Source organism: Vidua chalybeata, chromosome 22 (assembly GCF_026979565.1).
Source record: "Vidua chalybeata isolate OUT-0048 chromosome 22, bVidCha1 merged haplotype, whole genome shotgun sequence".
Classification (NCBI taxonomy): domain Eukaryota; kingdom Metazoa; phylum Chordata; class Aves; order Passeriformes; family Viduidae; genus Vidua; species Vidua chalybeata.
Window position 1 is genome coordinate 1,402,750 of NC_071551.1, and position 17,847 is coordinate 1,420,596.

General features: G+C 53.1%; 1 protein-coding gene across 1 annotated transcript in view; it reads left to right on the forward strand.

The window, feature by feature from the left end:
• Positions 1-6,521: 6,521 nt before the first annotated feature.
• IFFO2 (intermediate filament family orphan 2) overlaps positions 6,522-17,847 on the forward strand; it is a 48,692-nt gene continuing 37,366 nt past the window's right edge. The window contains exon 1 of the mRNA XM_053962962.1: positions 6,522-7,224. Coding sequence (XP_053818937.1) covers positions 6,623-7,224 — 602 coding nt within the window. The 5' untranslated portion in view covers positions 6,522-6,622. The remainder of the gene's footprint in view (positions 7,225-17,847) is intronic.

A 17,847-nucleotide genomic window follows, 5' to 3' on the forward strand; every position in this document is an offset into this window, starting at 1 on the left:
CCCAGCGGGTGACATCAGACACCGAAGGGTGGCACACCGGAGCGCCAGGTCATTCCCGTGTCCCTTCCTGCAGCCGGCTTCTGCTGCTCTCAGCACCTTTCTGTAGCTCAGCGGCTGCAGCAGCGCTCCCCAGCCCAGGGCTGCACCCACGGGGGCTCCACCCGAGCTCCGCTCCCGCAGAAACAGCGCAGGAAGTTGGGAAAGCCGGGAGGGAACCGCTCCAAAGCCCCGTGACTCACGGCAATGACACCGCGGGGTCGTACAGAGCATCCCCTGGGCCGGGGGGAAACCTGAGTGCCCCAGGTGAGGTGTCCCCTCCCCGGGACAGACCCCGGTGTCCCTGTGAGTGCCCAGGTGAGATGTCCCGGTGTCCCTGTGAGTGCCCAGGTGTGCTGTCACCCCCTCAGGGCAGGTCCCGCTGTCCCTGCTGAGGGACAAGACGGGAGGCAGGAGGGAGGTGCCGGGGGATGCTGGGGCAGTCCCAGCCCCACATTCCCGATCCATGCCCCGATCCCGTCACAGCTCCCACTGGGAAGCTTTTCTTCTCCCCGTGTCCTGCAAAACCTGTCAGGCTAAAAACCCACGGTGCAAGCAGGGAAAATAACCAGCTAATGGCTTCTGGAGGAGAGGTTTAGACAGGGAGCTAAAAATAAATCCCAGTTCACCTTAACCCCCCTCAGTGCTCGGGGCTTTGGGTGCCGCTCAACCCAGTAAAGTTTGGGGCAACAACGAGAAAGAAATAATTTATCCTGTTAATTTAAAACCATCCTGCACTGAATTAATCAGGCCAGGGTCCGCCTGCTGCCTTCAGAATCAAGAGTTTGACCATTTTGGGATTGCAGCGCTGCGCGGGGCACGCCCGGACCCCGGCAGAGCATCCCAGGGCGATTGTCCCGGAGCTGCTGCCGGAGCGGTCCCCGCCCCGGGGCACACCTGGGCAGCCTGTCCGGGCCCATCGCTGCATATTTGCCGCTCTACTCAAGGCGCACGAAATGTTTGGTTCCTAAGGAAGCAGAGAGCGCTGCCGCCGTCTCCACGGAGATCCCGGCGTGCCCCGACCGCGGATGCGCCGCTCGGCACCTTTATCTCCTCCGCCTTTCGGGGCTGCACCTGGGCTGCAGCTTTGTTTGCAAAATATTTACGCCTCTCCATGGAGGAGATCAGCCCCGGCCGGGCGGGGAGGGGGTGCGGGTGTGCTGAGCCCGGTCCCTGCGCGCATCCCAAATTCTCGCGCAGCCCTTTGGCTGTGCAGGAGCATCCTCTCTCCTCGGGCTGGATCTGTTTTGTGACGCCCCCAAACCCCCAAATGCGGGCAAATGAGGTTTTGGTGAGTGCAGGGATGAACCCGCACTGGGAGAAGGTGCTGGGTTTCGGCAGCAGCTCCTCTGTCCCGTGAGCTGCTGGGACAGGGAGGGAACAAAGCGGGGGAGCAAACACGGCTTGGGGAGGAAAAACCTCCTCTAAAGGCAGGAAAGGTGCGGGGAGGAGAAGCTGCTGTTCTGTGCAACTCATCCCTCCCACGCACTGCCAGCAGCAGCCCCACGAACACCTTCTGTCCCCGCGGCGTGCCCGGGTGGCGATTCCCGGCACCATCCAAAGGCTTCCCCTGAACGGGAAGCGCCCCGGGCGGTGACCCGGCCCTTTCCCGGCCGGTGACACCCGCGGTGGGCACGGCCCGGGGCCCTGGTGACACCCCGGGTGTTTCGGTGGCGCTGAGTCACCCCAGGAGGAGCCGGGGCTGTCCCCAAGTCCTGCCTATCCTCCCCCGTGCCCGGGGCAGGCCCGGGCAGCTCCTGCTCCCCTTCCCCACAAAAATCCCGGGGCTGCTGCAGGGAAGGCGCTGCTGGGGTGGGAGAGGCTTTGCTGGCCAAAAACGCAGCCGGGACGAGACTGATGCCAGCCCCCTGCTGGTGCTCGTGCCCGTCACGGTGTCTGTGGTAAAAAAAAAAAAAAAAAACAACAACATTTGGGGTGGACTGTTAAAGATTTGCGCCTTTCAGACAAACAGCCTCAGGCAGGAAAGGTGCGAGGTGAGAGCCCCAGGGGAGCCACCCCAGCCCCGGGTGCCCCCCCGCCCCCGCTGGGTGTCCAACGGCAGCGTCGAGGTGGAACTGATGCCTCAGGATTTCATATATTCATTTAATATATTTTTTTATTATTTGTAATTTGTATTTGCAATTTGTATAATAATCCTGCAGTCCTTTAGTGCAGAACTCCAAACTCCACACGCAGGGTCAGCTCTCCCGTTTTGGGCAGACACAACAATTCCTCTCCAGGCCTGGCAATCAAGGACACCTCACTGCCTCAGGCCCCGAGAAATTCAACAGAAGGGAGATGGGGGGAGCAAGCTCGGAGTAAATGACTTCATTAGCTGAAGCTGGAATTGGAGGATTAACCCCCAATATGCAAATGGACCGGAGTTATCAAAGTGTGAAAGCTTGTGAGCCGTGGTCCATTTTTGGGTGTAGCCCCTGGGGGGCTTTGTCTGCCCGAGATGTACCTGAAGGCCCTTCAATAAATAAATAAAAAGCAGTTATGCTTTTCTTTCCCTTAATTTTGTCTGGCTCTGTTTTCAGGCAGCTGCGGCCCGAGGGAGGGAAGGGGCTGAGGGGGTGAGGGGCTGCAGCCTCACCTGATGTGAGAAAATCCCAGCCCAGCAGGACCCCCGCAGTCAGTGAGGGGCATTTTGGGGGCCTGGGGAGTTTTGTGGGTGTCGAACCAGAGGAAGTTTGCTTGTGTTAGAGGGAGGTTTGTGCAAACACACAAACCAGCCCCGTGGTGATGCCATCAGCCCCGGGAGCAGCCCTGCGGCACAGAACGGGAGCCCTGGGGGTGGGCTCGGGTCCGTGTCCTGGTTTGGGGCAAATCCGGGGGAAAACCTCTAAAGGAGTTCCTCTAGAAAGCAGATTCAAGCAGCGCCTCCCCCAGCTGGTTTGGGGAAAGATTTCCTTGGAGAAAAGTGGAAAAAAAACCCTTTTTATTTAACAGGCAAAGCATTCACCAGCACAAAAAAATGAACAATATTGAACAATAGAACCTCTCACTGTTCTGAAGAGATGGCAAACTCAGAAAGTGCCCTCGGTGGGCTGTGGCTTGGCTCACTCCGTCTCTTATCAGTCTGTTATCAATCTCTTATCAGTCTGTTATCAGTGGGCCATAGGTATGAGCTCCTGGTCCTCCTCTGGATGTTCAGTCCAGAGCAGGTTTGAACAGATCCAAAGAAAAAGAAAAAGCCCAGTCCAGGGAACTTCTCTGCCTCAGCAAGCTAAAAACTAACTCAGAGCAAAGGAGAGCTCTGTCCCGCTGTCTGTCTGTGCTGCAGACAGCACCGTCCAGGAGGAGGATGTGGGGGAGCCAGTGCAGTTTCTGGAAAGCTCTCAGAACCGGTCTTAAAGGTGGAAAACTTCTTTCTGGGCTAAACAGACAAATGGGGATGCAAGCATCATAAAGTCACCCCAGGACAGTTGGTTTGACTGGAAAATGGTGACTTTACCAAGGAAAAAATAACTTTCCATGAGTGCTGGATGAACAGAGCCTCAAAGGACGCAACCAACCCCAGGAAAATGAACATTAAAAACATCAGAGCCGATGCAGAGAACAGCCCTGAAAAGTCACCGAGGCTGAGGAGTGCAGGGTGCTGCCAAAGGGAAAACGAAATCCAAGGGTTCAGATTCCCCAATCCCTGCTCCAGCCCAGGTTTGGGTGGAGCAGCTGGGAGCAAACCCATCAAACAATCAATTAAACAATCAATCAATCAAACAAACAAACAAACGTGTGCTGTTATTATCGTTGGCATCGTCAGGGTGGCCACGGCGAGTCTCTGCTCTCAGAACCAGCCCCATTCCCTTCCCGGAGCCCTTTTCCTGCCTGTCCCGATAGGACAGGGCTCATCAGGGCTCCCTTATTTCCACCCTCTCCTGGCAGGAATCCATCCCCTGCAGGAATTCCCTGCAGGAACGTCCCCAGCCTGGCACGGGGCTGTGCCAGCAGGGCCCTCCCAGGGTGGGCATTCCCACCTCCTGTGCCGAGTTAATTAATTTCTGCCATTAATTCGGGGGATACAGTGAGGCCCCAGCCCAGCAGCACAGCGGGACCCTGCCGGTGGCCGTGGCCATTGCTCATTAGAGAAAGGATTAATTTGATTTAATGACCTCGGGATGAGGTGCTGGTGCATCCAGGGAGCTGCAAGATCATGGGGCAGGAACTTCATTGCTTGGTTTATCACCCCAGGTGCTTTCTGCTTCCTGAAGGGGGAAGAAATGATAAAAAATTAAAATAAAGCGCAGCTGGATTTTCCCACCTGCTGACCACGGGGCTCTGCAATCACCCAGCTCCTTCCAGCACCACCAGCGAGGTGCCCAAACCCAGGGAAATCCATAAAATCCAGCAGAGTTTGGGCTGGAAGGGACCTTAAAGCTCACCCCATCATCCCATCCCACCCTGCTGTGGTTCCAATTCCCAAACCATCCCGGTGGTTCCAATTTCCCAAATCCGGGGCAAACCCGCTCCTGGCCGGCCTGCCCCAAACAACGCCTCAGTCTGGGCACTTGGAGCCAATTCCTGCATTTTCCAGGCGTTCCCGAGGCTCTGCAGGGTGGCACAGAGCAGGAGAGCCTTTCCTGGCAGGGAAAGGGGCTTTGTGCTGGAAACCTGGCTCTGTTTGCTGACAGCCACGCACCAACCCAGCCCAGGAGGTTTTGTGCTGGGGCAGAGACAAATCCTTCAGGTGTTTCTTTGAGTCACCCTGGTAATGATGCACCTCCACCCAGCTTTTTTTTTTTTTTTTTCTTTTTCCAGGAGGTGCTGGCAAAACACAGGTTAGTAACACATTAACAGAGCCCTTTGAAGAGCCCTGGTTTCGGTGCTGAGCGTGGCTGGAGGTGCTACAAGTGGAGTTTCAGCAAGTGGGGTTTAAATAAATATAAATTCAAAAATAAAATTATAAGCATATAAATATATATATAAAATTATAAAATATAAATATATAAGATATATAAAATATAGAAGTATAAATGTAAATACAAATAAAAATATAAACATATAAAGACATAAATTATAAATTATAAATATATATAAGATATATCAAAATATAGAAACCCAAATGCAAAAATAAAAATATTTTTATAAAAATATAAAATAAAAATATTAAATAGAAAATATAAATCGAAATGTATATAAGATATATATTTTTATATAAATATAAATGCAAAAATAAAATATAAACATAGAAATATATTACAGCATATAAAATATAAATATAAATAGAGAAGATACATCAAGATATAAAAGATAAAAATAAATATATAAACATATATAAACCATATATAAATATAAACATAAATATAAGCCGGCAAGCCCCATGGTTTTATTTCAGAAATGCCATCTGGGTGAGCAGTGCTCCTGCAGCTTTACCCCAGCCTGACTGAGCTGTCCCGTGTTTCCCTTGCATCACTCCGTGCCCAGCAGAGCAGTGCAGCGATCACATCATTCAATTAAACAATATCCTTTGATTGCCCAGAGGTCCGGCAGCAGCACTTGGGAAACGTTCATTTAATAACTTAATTATTATAATATCAGCAATATTTAGCACTTAGGCAGGGCTCTGCTTTGGGATGACAAAACCCGAGGTTTATCATTTAGTCTCATCTGGCCTAATGGTGCAATCGTGGGATCACAGGGCGTTGAGGGATGGGAAGGGACCTTAAAGATCTCCTGTTCCCAGCCGTGCCATGGGCAGGGACAGCTCCCGCCACCCCAGGCTGCTCGAGGCCTTATCCAGCCTGGCTTTGGACGCTGCCACGTCTGGGGCACCCACGGGGAACAGCTGCTGCCCAATATCCAAAACTTCCCCTCCTTCGGTCCGTCCCGTTCCCCCCTTGTCCCGTCACCCCAGTTCCTGAGGCAGCTCCTGCTCCGGCTCCCCTCCAGCCCCTGCACGCCGGGAGGAGCTGCGCTGTCCGCGCTGCCCGCTCTCCTCTCCCGGCCGAGCACTGCCGCCCCGCAGCCCGGCTCCCTCGGGCATTCACAACGCTGCGGTGTCCCGGGCGGGCAGGGCCGGGGGCTGTGCCCCTTCCCGGACGTTTGCCCACCGCTGCGGGGAGCCCCGGGGCTCTGGAGCGCCCTCGGACCGCGGGGCTCCCCAAAAATCACCGCCCCCCCCAGCCCCGCGCCCCGGACACGTGGAGGGAGCGGCCGCGGCTGCGGCACCGCGGGGCGGGGCCATGCAAATGACCAGTATTGTTATGGAAATGAGGGGCGTGGCTAGGAACCACGACAGGGCTATGCAATGAGGGCGTGGTTATGGAAACGAGATGCTTGGTATGGCATAACAGGGCGTGGTTATGGAAATAAGGGCGCGTATATGGAAATAGGGGGCGTGGCTCGGCGCGTGGGCGGTGCCTCGGTCCCAGCGCGCGGGGTTGAGGCGGGGCCGGTCCCGCCCCGCGCTCCCGCCCAGAGCCCTCAGAGCGCTCGGAGCGCGGCGGCGGCCGCAGACGCAGCAGCGGCACCGGCACGGCCGCTCCGCACCGCCGCCACCGCCGGCCTCTCCATCACCGCCGGCCTCTCCATCACCACCGGCCCCTCCATCACCACCGGCCCCTCCGCCGCCGCCCCCTCCGCCATGAACTCGCTGCTTTTTGGGGAGATGGCCCGCGCCTTCTCCCCCACCGCCGCCTCCGCCTCCTCCTCCTGCCCGCTGGGCCCCGGCGGCGGCGGTCCCGCGGCGGCCGGGGGGGGCCCGCCGGTGACGGCGGCGCTGCGGAACGACCTGGGCTCCAACATCCACCTGCTCAAGGGGCTGAACGTGCGGTTCCGCTGCTTCCTGGCCAAGGTGCACGAGCTGGAGCGGCGGAACCGGCTGCTGGAGAAGCAGCTGGCGGCCCAGCAGAGCGAGCGCGACCGCCGGCTGCGCTACAAGACCTTCTCCCGGGACCAGGCGGTGCAGACGGACGGCGGGACCCCGCCGCTGGTGCCGCCGCCGGGCCCTGGGCACGGCGCGCTGCCGTCGCCGCCGCACTATGGGCGCCTGCCCGGCACCATCTGGAGCTACACCCAGGTGCGGCGCACCGGCGGCGGCGGCCTGGAGACCGTGCAGGGCCCCGGCGTGTCCTGGGTGCACCCGGACGGCGTCGGGGTGCAGATCGACACCATCACCCCCGAGATCCGCGCCCTCTACAACGTGCTGGCCAAAGTCAAGCGGGAGCGCGACGAGTACAAGAGGAAGTGAGTGATGGGGGATGCGGGCGGTCCGCGCTGCACTGCGGGGAAACGGGGCCAGCCCTCCCCGGGAGCGCTCGGGGACAGCGCGGCGGACGCGGGCACCGAGCTCCCCCTCCCCGGGGTGGCTGCGGGGCGGGGGATGCGCCACGGGGGTCGTGGGGGGCTTTTTTCCGGGGAGGGTGGAGGGTTGAACCTCATCTTGGTACCCAGAAAACTCTGGGATCCATCCCTGGGAGGATGGAGAACTGCATCTTCCAAGGAGCATTGTCAGCTTAACTTAAAAAAAATATATATATAGGTATATATATATATATATGTATATATATATATGTAATTTTTTTTAGAAGGGAGATAATCCGTTATTAATATTGCATCGCATAGTTACTCCTAAATTTAGCTCGCCTTCATTTTTTTGGTCTGATTACTCCAGTAGTCGCTTGTGTGTGCCAGCTCCCCGAAATTAGCTCAGTGCTGCAATATTTGGGTTGCAAATACTGCAGGGCAGGGTTTGCACTCCGAGATGTTGCTCGGAATTAAACCAAAACAAAAGCCTTTGTAAGGGCCGCTGGTCTGGCGGTCTCCCCTGGCCTGTGGCGAGCCCTGGGGTTGGAATGGTGATGGATGGCGTTCCCTTGGATTGCTGTTTGGCTGTGGCAGAGATGGAGGCCAGAGGGGGGAAAAAATCTACTTGTGCTTCTGCAGGGAGATTCCTGCATTGTCTGAGGAGCTGCTGTCCTTCGAGGCTGGCGTGGGCTTCTCTCGGCTGGAGTTTGGGCATTTTTAGCCTCAAAATGCATTTCCTGCTGGCGCGGCCGGGGCTGTTTCCTGCGGAGCCCCCCGAACCCGTCCTCGTTTCCCGCATTTCCCGGCCCTGTGGAGCGTGGCCGGGTCCCTTCTGCCCAGGTTTGCAGACTGCAGTGAGCTCTCTGCTCACCTCAGGTCAGCAGCAGCTTTTGTAACACCCTCCCCTGGTGAAATCACCCGGCTCACAGGCATTTCCTCGGCGGGTTTGGCTGCCCCGGTGGGGCTCTGTGGCCTGGTCCTTGGCCGGTGCCTCTCCCTGGAGCTCGGCTGCCTCGGGTGCTCTGTCCCTCGTGGCTGGAGCCGCTGGTGTGGCTGCAAAAAAGGAGCCCGTTCTCTGTGTTCCAGCCCGGAATCGTGGCTGCCGTGGTGGCACGGGGTGGTTTGGGTTTCCGTGGCTGGTGCCGAGGAATGGGAGGAGCAGGGTGCTGGATGGGGAAAGGGGATCCCACAGCATGTGGGGTGTGGTTGTGTCACCAAAACTTGGGGCTGCTTCTCCTTTTCCATGAGTACTTGATTTATTCCTGCTTCTGGGGAAAGAGGAGACTTGTGGGCCTTCAAGTTCAGCCTTTCTGCTGATACAAAGTTGATTTTTCTGCTTTTACTCACTTGTGAGTAAAACATTTTCCCCCCACTCTGTGATCTTGCACACTTGGGGGTTGCATAAACCAGATAAATTCAGCAGAGCAAAGGGCAACCTCACATCTTATTCTTGCCTTTGAAGGAGGTTTTCCTTGTGAAAAAAAAGAGTAATTAACAGGTATCAACACGTCCCACGCTGGTGATGTTGTGTCTGCTGTGTGGGTTTTATGGATGCTCATTACTCTGGAACCGGAGTTGGTCACAGTTCTGTGACCTTCAGTCCCACATGGACAGCACACCCTTGTTTTTGGGGGATTGGCTTTTTCCTCTGGGCCTTGAGCTGCCTTGGGCAAGCTCAGGGAGCAGGATTGTGCTGTTTGAATTCCTCCTGGCACTCGGGGGAAGCAGCTGGGATCAGTGCCCTGAGCTCTGGGTGCTGCAGGGTTTGTCAGCCATCCTGCAGGGCTTGGGATGGAGTTTGTTCATGCAGGGCTGGGCTGCCCTGGCCTGGCACCTCTGTGTGTGTGTGTGCCTGCACTAAATGCACTCTTCGGGGTTCGCTCATCCTGCTGTGATCCCTTTGATGCTCCGGATTTATTTAGGGAGCCGAGCTGCAGGTGGAACAGGAGACTTGTGCCTGTCTCCTGATGGGGCTCTTGGGGCTTATGGAGAGCTGGCATGAGCACAGGCTCCCAGCCCACGTGTGTGACCAGGAAAAGAAATGGAAAGAAAAGGAAAAGAGCCTTTTATTGCTCAATCTGAGAGCCAGCAGAGCCCACAGCCTTTATGGAGCAGCCAGGCCTTGTGACCTCACCCAGGAGCCACCAGCCCATAGCCAAAGATCCTTAAGCAGATAGTGATAATTCCATTTATTTCCCTTTCCAGGGTGGCCACTTGGTCAAGGAGGTTGTGGCTACCAAATGGTTGTGGTTTGAAGTATTTGGCTGTGAGGAAAAGCCAGGCAGGGGATGAACGGGACAGCAGGGCAGTGCTGGGCGTGCAGGGCTCACCTGGGATGCTGCTGAAACTCCCCGATGTCCCAGCTGGGAGCTGGGAAATGCAGGGGTGCAATCCGGGGGGAAATAATCCCTTTGGTTTCCTTTCTTTTAAAGGAAAAGTAGCCTTGCTGCTGTAAAGTAACGGTGGGAGATCATCCAGGATGTTCTTGCCAATGAAATTCTGTCTGTGCGGTTTCTGGGATTAGCAATGGCTTCGTCTGGGGGAAATATGTTAAATTTCTTTGTTCCAGTCCCTCAAATAATTTTCCTTGGACATTGTAACACAACAAACTGGAGCTCTGAGAGGGCACAGTCAGTCGAGCACAGAGATCATATTTTACCCTGGCTTTTGTTTGTGTCTGAAGCAAAATGTTCCCTCTGAGGAACCCAGCAGATATTTCAGTCCAAAACGGCTTTTGATTTTTCCTCCAGGTGATGATATTTTACTCAAATGATATATAAATTTGCATCTTTTCTACTTATTTTGCTGCCTTAATCTCATATTTTTATAGCAATGATCATGATTTTACACGAGATTGACTTCAGTGAGGGAGTTAACAACTGGAAGAGTTTTAGAGGGAAGATGAAGTTAAATTAATTTTGTTTATTTTCCAGCTATGCTTGCATTTAGAAGAGCTTTTGGACATAGATCTAACTCCAACTCGGATAATTTATTGTTTATCTATCAGATCTTTTTGTAATTTTTACCTATTGTTACCCTTTTAGCAGGAAAAAGCAAAATTGTGTTTCTGCAAAATTGCACTTTTGCAGTCAAAGCAGCTCAATAAAAAAATACTTTCAGGAACAGTTAATTGAAAACTGAGCAGAGTCACATTTTTTAATTTAAAACACTAAGGTGAAGTGTTTTTTTTCTAGACATAATAATAATAATAATAATAATAATAATAAATAAAATATTATTAATAATAATCAGCCGTGGTGCTTCAGCTGCTCTGAGGTGACACCGAGCAGAGCGGGTTCCTCCAGGAGCAGGGCTGGGATTCAGGATTCTGTATCCCAGGGGTTTGGCCCTCCCTGGCTGGGCTTGGGGTCAGTCCCCTCACGTTATTCAGGAGAAAAATCTGCTTTTGGGAGCAGCTGGGGGTGAGCCCAGGCCTGGCCCGGCTCCTTTGGGGATCTTTGTCCCAGTTTTGGGACACTCGGGAGCCTCAACAGCCCCGGTGGCACTGCAGGGAGGGAGCTGGGGAGAACGAGAGGGGTGCTCCCCCCAATTAGTTAAATCCTGTTAATCACTGACCGAGGGGGCTCTGCCATGACACGTGGAAGGTGTGGCTGTGTCCCAGCCCCGGCTCCCCGGGCTGAGGTGTCACTGTCCTGGAGACCCCTGGAGGAGCTGGCACATCCCCGGGCGTGGGGACAGTGGCGGTGCTGCTGTGGCAGTGACAGCGGCAGTGCAGGTGTGACAGTGACAGCAGCTGTACTGCTGTGACAGTGGCAGTGCAGGTGTGACAGTGACAGCAGCTGTACTGCTGTGACAGTGCAGGTGTGACAGTGACAGCAGCTGTACTGCTGTGACAGCGGCAGTGCAGGTGTGACAGTGACAGCAGCTGTACTGCTGTGACAGTGGCAGTGCAGGTGTGACAGTGACAGCAGCTGTACTGCTGTGACAGTGGCAGTGCAGGTGTGACAGTGACAGCAGCTGTACTGCTGTGACAGTGCAGGTGTGACAGTGACAGCAGCTGTACTGCTGTGACAGTGGCAGTGCAGGTGTGACAGTGACAGCAGCTGTACTGCTGTGACAGTGCAGGTGTGACAGTGACAGCAGCTGTACTGCTGTGACAGCGGCAGTGCAGGTGTGACAGTGACAGCAGCTGTACTGCTGTGACAGTGCAGGTGTGACAGTGACAGCAGCTGTACTGCTGTGACAGTGGCAGTGCAGGTGTGACAGTGACAGCAGCTGTACTGCTGTGACAGTGGCAGTGCAGGTGTGACAGTGACAGCAGCTGTACTGCTGTGACAGTGCAGGTGTGACAGTGACAGCAGCTGTACTGCTGTGACAGTGGCAGTGCAGGTGTGACAGTGACAGCAGCTGTACTGCTGTGACAGTGCAGGTGTGACAGTGACAGCGACAGTGCAGGTGTGACAGCGACAGCACTCCTGTGACAGTGCCCCTGTGACTGTGGCAGGTCAGCTGTGACAGCGGCAGTGGTGGTGATGACAGCAGCAGTGCAGGTTTGACGGTGACAGTACTGCTGGGACGGTGACAGTGGCGGTGCCGGTGTGACAGTGGCAGTGCAGGTATGACAGCAGCTGCACCACTGTGGCAGTGACAATGCCCCTGTGGCAGTGATGCTGTGAAGATGTGACAGTGGCAGTGAAGGTGTGACAGTGGCGGTGCCACTGTGTTAGTGGCAGTGCTGCTGTGACAGTGATAGGACTGCTGTGACAGTGGCAGTGCCCCAGTGACAAAGCCCCTGTGACCGTGTTGCTTTGGCAGTGGCAGTGCCCCTGTGGCAGTGGCAGTGCCCCAGTGGCAGTGGCAGTGCCCCTGTGGCAGTGCTGCTGTGACGGTGTCCCTGTGGCAGTGGCAGTGTCCCTGTGGCAGTGGCAGTGTCCCTGTGGCAGTGGCAGTGGCAGTGCCCCTGTGGCAGTGGCAGTGTCCCTGTGGCAGTGGCAGTGCCCCTGTGGCAGTGCTGCTGTGACGGTGTCCCTGTGGCAGTGGCAGTGTCCCTGTGGCAGTGGCAGTGGCAGTGCCCCTGTGGCAGTGGCAGTGTCCCTGTGGCAGTGGCAGTGTCCCTGTGGCAGTGTCCCTGTGGCAGTGCCCCTGTGGCAGTGTCCCTGTGGCAGTGGCAGTGGCAGTGTCCCTGTGGCAGTGGCAGTGCCCCTGTGGCAGTGCTGCTGTGACGGTGTCCCTGTGGCAGTGGCAGTGCCCCAGTGGCAGTGGCAGTGCCCCGGTGGCAGTGGCAGTGTCCCTGTGGCAGTGGCAGTGCCCCTGTGGCAGTGTCCCTGTGGCAGTGGCAGTGCCCCTGTGGCAGTGGCAGTGCCCCTGTGGCAGTGCCCCTGTGGCAGTGTCCCTGTGGCAGTGGCAGTGCCCCTGTGGCAGTGGCAGTGGCAGTGCCCCTGTGGCAGTGGCAATGCCCCTGTGGCAGCGACAGTGGCAGTGTCCCTGTGGCAGTGGCAGTGTCCCTGTGGCAGTGGCAGTGCCCCTGTGGCAGTGGCAGTGTCCCTGGTGTGGCCAGCCCAGCTGGTGGCTGGTGCAGTCCTGCTGCGGCCGTTCCCTCCCTGGCTGTCCCCGAGCCCAGCCCCAGCCCAGCCCCTGGACAGATTTGTGTATTTATGGTTCCACGATTACTCTTAATTGCTGCAGATATTGAGTCTGCCAGATGTTGGTTGTCTTTTCCAGCATGGGCTTAGCTGGTACTAAGAGTTGAACTGGAAATAATTGTTTTACCTCAGGATGGTATTTCACTGGAAAGATTAATAAAGTCCACTTGGAAAAGAGATTATCTTAAATTTGCTGCAGCTGGGAAGCACAAAGATTATCATTGTCAAAGGCAGCGCGCGTCAAAACTCAGTGGAGCTTGTTTTTTTTAGAGAAGGGAACTTAATAAAAATGTGCTTAAGATAAGCCCTGGAGGAATGTCTGAGAACTTTTAAGGCTAAAATATCAGCAGTAACAAGATGCAAATGTTCTGCATAGACCCAATCAAAAACAAATAATTTTTTCATCCCCCCTGGAGGAATGTAACCAGCGTGGCAGACCTGTCCCTGCCTCGATTGGTCACAGGGCTGGCAGGAACAATCTCTGTGCAAAGCCACCTCTTTAATTCCGCTATTCCTGCTTTTCTTTTTCTGTTTTAGAGGGATAATTATTTTTCAATGTGGCTTTTCACAGAAATTCCGGATTTTCCACCGCTTCCAGAGCAGTGGAAAATCCCTGGTCTGGGGGATTTTTGGCTGCCTCTTACAAGATGTGAAGTTTGATATTAAATGCTGGCTCTGGTGAAACCTGAGACTCAGGCTTGAAAAGCCCCTTTTTCCCTGGCCTGGGAGAACGTCAGTTTTCCCTGTGGAGAAGGGATAAAATTGCCTGATGTGAAAAAAACTTGGCTGTGTGGCACAAATATCCAGTTGTAATTGCTGGGTAGAAAGTGGCACTGCTTGGAGCTGTGCAAGTGAAGCACCATAAGAGTAATATTTCCTTAAATAATTCCATCTTTCCTTCTAAAATGCTGCTGCAGAGACACACATTTAGGGTACACACGGGTATCTCTCACAAATCTCAGGTTTGTTTATTTTTTTCCTCATGATACAGCTGGAAACTGGGACTTGTGGGTTGTAGGGATGCAGGAGAAGGTTTGTGAGGAGGGGAGGGTGCTTCTCTTTGATCCTGATTTCTAGCAGTGCTCCACGCTGGGGTTGGGGCTGTGCTTGGAGTATTTAATAGACAAAGTAATCTGTGTGTGTGCCTTCAACTGGTTTGTAATGGGAAGGCTGAGTGTGTTATGACTGACTTGAAGGAGCTGTTGTTGTTCTGAACTTTATTTTTAAATTAGAATTAAAATAATTAATTTGTAGATAAACTAAGTGGGGAGGAAAATCCCCTCCCCCCTCCTGTTGTGGTTGGAGTTTTAAAGAAAAAACTTCTCTGTGTTTCTCAAGGAGAAGCTTCCCCTGCTGCAGGAGAACCACAGGACTGTGTGTATGTATTTAGAATTTACCTTTGTGACTCACTCTGGGCTTTCTGAAGGCAATAAAACACCAGATTTTCAGAGCACAGCTCAGCACTGAGTGGGTCTGGGAGCAAACCCCTCCCACACCTCAGCTCTTAAACCCAAAGAATCTCCCCAGATGCTGCAGTGTGGGCTGAGGTGGAAGCAAACACAGGAACCAGTGATAACCAGTGATAACCAGTGATTTCCAGCTCTTCTCGTGGGGCTTTGGAGCAGAGATGCCTCTGGAGTGCTGGCCTTAGGGCCAAGGAAGGCTTCTGCAGCCACCTCCAGCTCAGCAGCTGCTTGTTTGTGGCTCAGGGTTTGTGGTGCTGCTCTGCCAGCTCTCGGGTCGGTTTCCTGCATCTGCTTTTCTCTGACTAAGTTTACTTTTTTCTGAGCTAGAAATACTCACAGGATGTTGGTTTTTTTTGCTCCTGCAAGGGCCCTGTGGGTCCCTTCTAACTTGGGATATTCTGATTTTAAATCTCCATCATGGTGTTTAAAATCAGCTCTTTTAAAATCACCTCTTTTTTTTTTTTTTACCAGAAAGGAAGATATTTCTTCCAGGTTTTTTGAAGTTTAAAAGCTTAACAGTGTCTGTGTGTGCACTGTTCAGAGTAGCTGAAACTCCTGCATAGCCTTGTGACCTCTTCCTATAAAAACTTACCTTGCTCCACGAACCCTGAAGGGATCAGTGAGAAGTGATAATAAAAGGCAATAAATGATAAGAAATGGCATGAGACTGATATGGCTTGGGAGGCAGGGAAATTATGGAATCACAGGGTGGTTTGGGTTGGGAGGGCCCTTAAAGATCCCATTCCAACCCTCTGCTGTGGCAGGGACACCTTCCCAGCCCTGTCCAGCCTGGCCTTGGGCACTGCCAGGGATCCAGGGGCAGCCACGGCTGGGTGTGTTTTTCTCACATTTCTAACCTTGAACCTCCCACTCTTACATCTGAAGGGAAGGAATTTTCCTCCACTTCATGATAAATTTGGAATAAGGGACAAAAATATTATTGTAGTAGGGCACTAGCCTGGGCACACTGAGAGCTTCTTGCATTTCAAATATATTGTCAAAAATGCCTTAATTTGGGTCGGCCTCTTCTCCCAGGGAGCAGTGACAGGAGAGGAAACAGCCTTGTGAGGGTTGGATTGGGTATAGGGGAAATTTCCTCATGGAAAGGCTCCCAAAGCACTGGCAGAGGCTGCCCAGGGCCCTGCTGGAGTCACCATCCATGGGAAGGTTCAGAAAACATGTGGATGTGGCGCCTGGGGATGCTTTGGCTGCCTGGAGATGCTGAAGGGATCGTGTAGGAGGGTGGATCTGGTATTGATGCCAAAGAAATAAAGAACTTGTCTGGTGTTTCCTAAGCCCTGGTATCACCTCGTCCAGGAGCTCTTCTGGTCAGCTCATTATCAGATCATGCTGCTTCAAATTAAACCTGGGAAAAGCTCAGGTGATTTACCAGAGGTGACTTCAGGAAACTTGGGAAAGATTCCCTGACTTTCTCCAGTGCTGTGGCAGGAAGTGGCACACATTTTTACCACCGCTGGATTACCAAGGTGCTTCGTTTCGAAAATGAAAAATTTTAAAAACTAAATTCTCAGCTGTGGTTCTGAAGGCCTGGCAGCCTCTCCCGTGCCCCTGCTGTGAGTGCTGCTGCTCCATGTGCAGAAGTGACATCAGCTGTGGCTCTGGTCTCCTGCAGGAGGGGAGGGCTGGCAGAGAATGCAGCTCTGTGCCCACTAACGAAGTGTCCAGCTCGTTAGGGACCCAGGCCAGCGGCCAGCGCCCGTCACCGCTGAAATCACAGCGGAGAGTCCCTGCAGCCCTTTGTCCCTGTGTCCATCTCTCCTCTCCATGTGACTCCTCTGGCTCCCCGTGTCCCACTTCCCCAAAACCTGGGTAATTTGGAGCCCTTTCCAAGGGGACTTTGGGACTCACCGGGTCATGTCGGCTCTTTGTGCCTGAGCTGCTCCTTCTCCCTGGGGACAGGTTCAAGTGTCCCTTTTTTGGCTTCTTCTGCCTGGAAGCAGCACCATTCCTTGCTTGGAGATGGCATTTCCCTGTGTGTGATCAGAGCCTTGCTGGGTTTAATCTTCAATCTGATGCTCATTTCGGGGGGTTTGTTCTGAATTTGCACTGAAATCTAGTCAAAAACAAGGCTTGGTGTTACAGCCTGCGCCTCAGTTCCACGTAGCTTCCCAAATCTCTTGGCTCTGTGGACAAACCATTTACAATTCCCCACTCTTAGTGGTTTGGGAGCAGGTGAGCTTCATCCAAAGCTCTGTGTTTGGTGCTTGTGGGCACTCAGGGGTGCCTGGATTTATGTGCTGTGTGTGCACAGACATCAGCACCTGGAAAAGTGCTGGAAAACCTGACAGCTCCAAGATCCTGGACTAAAAAGAGGAGGAATTAACTTGCTCCTCTTCATGTGGGCAAGGGAAGTTGGTAATTTGCAGTGGCTCATGCAGCCAGGGAATGCTGAAGGAAGTGATGATTTACAGCAGGGCTGCATCCCCCTTCCCGTCAGTGCAGTGACTCAGGCTGGAGCCCGAGATCAAAGGGATCCTGCCCTCAGGACTGGTTCCAAATCTGTGATTCCACTGACAGTGTCCCTCTGCCTGTGCATTCTTACAGGTAAAATTTGGCTGTGAGAGGAGAAAATACAACTATACCATTTTTATTTATTTTTTTTAAAACGAAGCTCCCTCTGACACAGAGCACAGAATTTAAATTGAGCAGGCCTATGTCAGTTCAGTCAAAGAATTTGACCCTGACGAGTCAAATCTGGTTAAAGAGAAAACCAGGCACTGCTGTAAATTTACTGGATTCCATAAATTGGCAGGGGGTGCATTAATACTGAATTGCAATGGGGATATTTTAATATCAATATTTAATATTTCAAGCAGCTGCTGTCATTAAAACTGCTGCAAGAAATTCCCCCTCTCTCAGGCAGAAAATATATCTGTATTTCCCTCTCTTCCATAAGGCATTCACCATATGCTGAAGCATTGGGCAGTCTGGAATATTTTCCCAACTTTTTAATCAAATTTTTCCCTCAAATGACTCTGCCAGAATCACCTCACCTTTGGCTCCTTCTGCAATTTTTAAAACACTTGCTTTTAAATTTTTTTCCCTCTCTTTTTTATTATTTTTTTTTTCAAGCAAGGGAAAAACAGAGAGCACAGAGCAGTTAAAAAATTCCTTAATGCCCTGGAAAATGCATTCCTGCTAATCTGTATTCCCCCCCTGGCCCAGAGCTGCTGGCTGGCAGCAGGAGAGCAGCTTTCCCTGTTCAGGGACAAAGTCACCCTGGGAATGCTGGCCCACGTGCACAGGGGCTGGCTCCCCTCGGGGAGCACAGAGAAATCTGCAAATAAACCCTTTTCCTTCCTCCCGCTCTTCTCCTGTTGTTATTGTATCGAGGATGGGTGAATAAAGTGATAGACAGGCTCTAAAGTCTCAGAAGGTGAAATGCTGAGTTTATTAGAAACCACACGTTCTTTTATAGGCGGCTACGATAAAGGTGAACTTGATTGGTCTTCAATCACTACTTTTTACACTAT